Below are 4,753 nucleotides of genomic sequence, written 5' to 3' on the forward strand. Positions count from 1 at the left end.
TATAAACATAGGACATAAAGTAAATACAAATAAGTAAATATTCAAAAAACAAACCAAAAAATAAATTATTTTGTGAATGCAATACACTTCCGTATTAAACAAACTAAACTCTCTCTCTTATTTTTTTAAAATAATCATTTAAAAGATTATGTACTTTGCATTTTTGTCTTTCCAAGTACACTCTCCAATCTTCTTCTTATGAATGTAATGTAATGGCATGTTTTGGGTGCGTACCGCCACCTACTGTACAAGAGTATGTATCAACACGTCCTTTACATCAGAGGGCCGATGGGTAGCGGAGAGAAGACGTCATTTCCAGGTTGTGGCGTCATGTTGCAGAGGATTGTGGGAAGTACCGGTGTCAAAACAGAAAGCGTGTTTCGGGAAACGTTGTTGAACCTGCATCAGCTGTTCTAACGTCAATGCCGCAGCAATGGAGGCTAAAACCGAGACGCTCAAACGCTACATCTGCTCGTTCCCCAGCTGCTCGGCGGCGTACAACAAACAGTGGAAGCTGGACGCCCACTTGTGCAAACACACCGGACTGAAGCCGTACACGTGTGAGCGCGACGGCTGCGGTAAGTCCTTCTGCAGTCCCTACCACTTGGCCCGACATGATCTCAGCCACAGCGGCGTGAAACCCTTTCAGTGCACCGTGGACGGCTGCGAGGAGGCCTTCACCACCAACACCAACCGGGCCAGGCACATCAGCCGCATTCACACGCAGGAGCAGAAGAGGTATGCTTGCAAGTTCGAGGGCTGCGGTCTGGAGTTCAAGAAGAACAAGCAGCTCAAGTCCCACGTGTGTGAGCAGCACACCCAGCTGCCACCGTACCAGTGCACTTACGAAGGATGCCACATGCGATTCACCTTCCCCAGCAAGCTGAAGCGACACGAGAAGGTGCACAGAGGGTACCCCTGCAAGGAGGAGGGCTGCAGCTTCACGGGGAAGACCTGGACGGAGTACCTGAAGCACAGGAAGGAGCAGCATAGGCTCACCGTGAAGTGCGACCAGTGCAGCAAGGTCTTCAGGGACTCCTGGTTCCTGCAGCAGCATCAGCACGTCCACTCCGAGATGCGAGTGGTCTTCAGGTGCCCGAGGGACGACTGCGACCGGTCGTTCACCACGACTTTCAACCTGGAGAGCCACATCGGCTCCTTCCACGAGGAGCTGCGGCCCTTCAGCTGCACCCACGCAGGCTGCGGCAAGACCTTCGCCATGAGACAGAGCCTCCACCGTCACAGCGTCGTCCACAGCCCGGAGAGGAAGAAGCTGAGGAAGACGAAACCCAAAAGATCTCTTGCTTCCAGGCTAACGGGTTACAACGAAACAAAGAAAGTGGTGTGTAAAAAGCGCAGGGAGCCTGAATCCCTCAGAGGGCCTGCACAGAATCAGACCGGTCCACCTGGGCCTGTTGAGTTGGTGTCCCTCCTGCAGGACACGTCCTTGCTGTGCGGCCCTGCGATAGACACACATGGACTTACTAATGCCATAACTACACCTCTGACAATGTAGAGTGAAGTGAAGGAGATCACACCAGCAGTTATTGATCAGAGCATTGATGATGTATTTTCATTTCCAACCTGGTTGTTGGATGTCTTGATGTTGCACAAAATTTAAGCCCCCATGTAAAAGCCTATAAGGTTCTTTATTCTGGACACAGTGACTGTTTGGTTGCTTTGAGCTGGAAGCTAAGGGACCTGAAAATGAATCCTGAATGAAGACGTCACCCAGCACCGCCAAAAGACATTTTGGATTGATACCAAATCCCGTCTTCCGTCCCTCTGGGTGTCGTCATCCGCACTTATTCTCTGTAGTTGAATAAATTTGTGGACTTTTATTCTGAAGCCATTAAATCTACTATATTTTTTGCTATTCGTATTTAAGAAGAAAAATGTATTTTGTGTATGTTGTACATTTAATAAGAATTTTTTAGTGTTTTTGTAAAATTTCCCCCCCAAAAAATTCCCTCTGCAGAGAGACTGTTTGTTTAAATAAAACCTGTGCCGGTCTTGGTGAATGTATTTTCTGTTAGTATTTATTGCTCTTTTGAATCAGTTAGGACTGATGGTATGCTGTCTGGGAGCCTAATGTAAGGATTTAGGTCTAGTCACTTTGAAAACTTTGGCTGTTTAAACCCCTAAACCTTATAATATGTCCATTTAAAAGTTAATAAAAAGTTGTGGCAGGATTGTTCAGCAATGCTATATATACAAATATATTTCTAAAAGGTAAAAATAGAATTATCTTGGTTCAGCTTAGTTGTTGTTTTTCGCTCTCTTATTTCTATCCTACTTGTTTTTTGAGCTGTGTGTAAAATTGAGAGCTTAAAACCAGAGTTAGATTCCTTGTATGTGTGCACATACTTGGCCATTAAAGCTAATTCTAATTCTTTACAATGAAAGTCATTATCAAAGATGATAATAGATAAAAGATAACAGTAATTGTTAAGAAGTATACTTCATTGGAAATAAGAGTCTACTGTAAATACACTTTAAAACTGGAAGGAAACTGGCAGGATGTATGTGAAACACATCTTGTAATTTACTACACTACAAATTCTCTTGAATACTTCCCAACATACACGTACGTTAATGACGATTGTTTGTCTTCACTTTATCTGTTTGTGTCAATGGGGTTTTTAAAATGGCAGCTATAACTGACCATCAACATGCTTTCACTAAATCTCTAACTGTACTAAAGCCATTACATTTCACTGACCACATGCTGTAACTGCAACAACCCTCTTTGTTCCAAAAGCTTTGATATTTCAGGCGAGTACTGTGTTTCCAACTTTGTGGCAACAGTTTGGGTAAACCTGCTTCTTTTTTCCTCAATGCTCCTGTTGCAATTACGCATTCAACAATTACATTAGGGTGAGATGTTCTGATCTACACATACTGCACTTCATTTTGGTGGTCACATACTGTATGTTCATGTCATCCTGGCCCTGGAGTCTCCAGCTGATGTCACTGATTTGCACATCTGCAACCAAAGGAGGGTGTGTGTGTGTGTGTTGTCACTGAAATAACCTGCTGCACATGAGTTGTGTGTGTTTGTGTGTGTGTTGTCACTGAAATAACCTGCTGCACAGATTGCCTGGAGTGAAAACCTGCAGATTCTTCTGCCTCGATGACACACGGCCGCAGTATCTCAGCTCTGACAAACACATTTACGGCGTAAACAGGAGCAGTTCCTTGCAAGTTTAAGATTCCGAGGCTAAATCCTCTCCGAATAGTTCCCGTTACAGGAAGGCTGCTCCCTACATTCCTGCCCCGCTCAGTTCAGACGAGCCCTATATGGACTGACTGTCTGACCAGCTCACCCAGGAATGCACAGTAGACCTCATCCAATTAGTAGTCATACATTTTGAATGTAACATGTAGTGTCCTGAAATTGTTTCCTTTTTTTAAAACATTATTACTACATGGCTGTTGGAATGACAAAACCTGAATTCATCATGTGGAGTAAACTCCCAGAGTTGTCTTGATTAGTTCACTGTGGAGACGCTGACAGCTTACAGTAACACTGCAATCAAAAATACACAGAAACACAAGTCTTAAGGCAGGGGTCTCAAAGTCAGATCGGCTTGGGGACACTGCTGGTGTTATCGTCTCATAGGAGGGCCACTTCAACACTGAAGTACCGCAAGTAAGAGTAAGAGTTTAGAAAATATTCTCATTATTATCATCTTCCATAACAAAAATGCAAACGGCATTTTCTATACATTTCCATATCATAATTTTATATAATCTTTTCCTGTTCTATTTTTACCTCTCCATTATCTGTTTTGGCATTGAACTCCGCTTTACATTTAAGCCCGGTCATGTCCTGAGCCTCTCAGTCTTGGCTGCATTTTAAAACCCAAAAGTGGACTTGAGGTAAACTGAACAATCTTAAAGTACTTCGATAAAAGAAAAAATAACCTAACCTCTTACCAGGGTATGTAAACTTAAAACATTATGTGGATACTCCCTCGAACACTGAGGTCTGCAGATGGGAGCCCTGCTGGTGACTCCAAGGTCAGGTGTGTGACACAGGGTGATCGGCTTTTGCTGTTAGAGGGCCCCACCCTGGAAGTCTCTATTCTTCTATGAGTGCAACAGGTCTATGTTAAGAGTTATCCATTCTTCAAAACTTTTTTTGGTGAAGAGCACTTTTGGAATAGTAATATTGAGGGAAACATTCTTTTTACTGTATTCATTTTTTTCTTTACCTTTCTATGTGCTACATATTGTCCTTATTTAGTCATTGTAATACACCTTGGCACATAATCTCGAAATATTAGTATTGAGATCTGATGTTGAAGGTTTAATAAAAAGAGAAGTCCCTACTTCTCACGACTGTATATATCAATAAAACAGAAATAAACTGGATATTTGACACTTGTGCATCAAGTGGAAAGATTAAAAGCTCTGTACAACTAAAAAGATGAGAGCGAAGCTGGAAGCCTATTGCCCTCCACAACACGCCAACAACTCTCTCACGTCATGTTCATTGAATTTTTATACAGGTACTTCTCTGGAAATCTAATGAACAATCACAGTGCACAGTCATTTTTAGTTAAAGGCAGCAGGGGAAGGATAATGATTTAATTTTCCTTATAGTTCTGAAATATTAAGAAAAAATATTTTAGAGTTTTCTTTTAAAAGGGATGATTGAATATACAAAAGAACAATCGTATTTGACAAGATATTTCTCTTTGAATTAAAAGAATTATATGAATTAAATTAATTATTAACGCAGCATTGT

At 42.1% G+C, this 4,753-nt stretch overlaps 1 protein-coding gene across 1 annotated transcript; it reads left to right on the forward strand.

The window, feature by feature from the left end:
- The first annotated feature begins 301 nt into the window (after positions 1-301).
- LOC118327556 (transcription factor IIIA-like) lies at positions 302-2,009 on the forward strand. Its single transcript, XM_035660963.1, has one exon. It carries the CDS (start codon positions 434-436, stop codon positions 1,514-1,516), a length of 1,083 nt encoding a protein of 360 aa, XP_035516856.1. The 5' UTR covers positions 302-433; the 3' UTR covers positions 1,517-2,009.
- The last annotated feature ends 2,744 nt before the right edge of the window (positions 2,010-4,753 follow it).

This window comes from Morone saxatilis, unplaced genomic scaffold (genome assembly GCF_004916995.1).
Source record: "Morone saxatilis isolate NCDOM2014 unplaced genomic scaffold, NCSU_SB_2.0 Contig17, whole genome shotgun sequence".
NCBI lineage: Eukaryota > Metazoa > Chordata > Actinopteri > Moronidae > Morone > Morone saxatilis.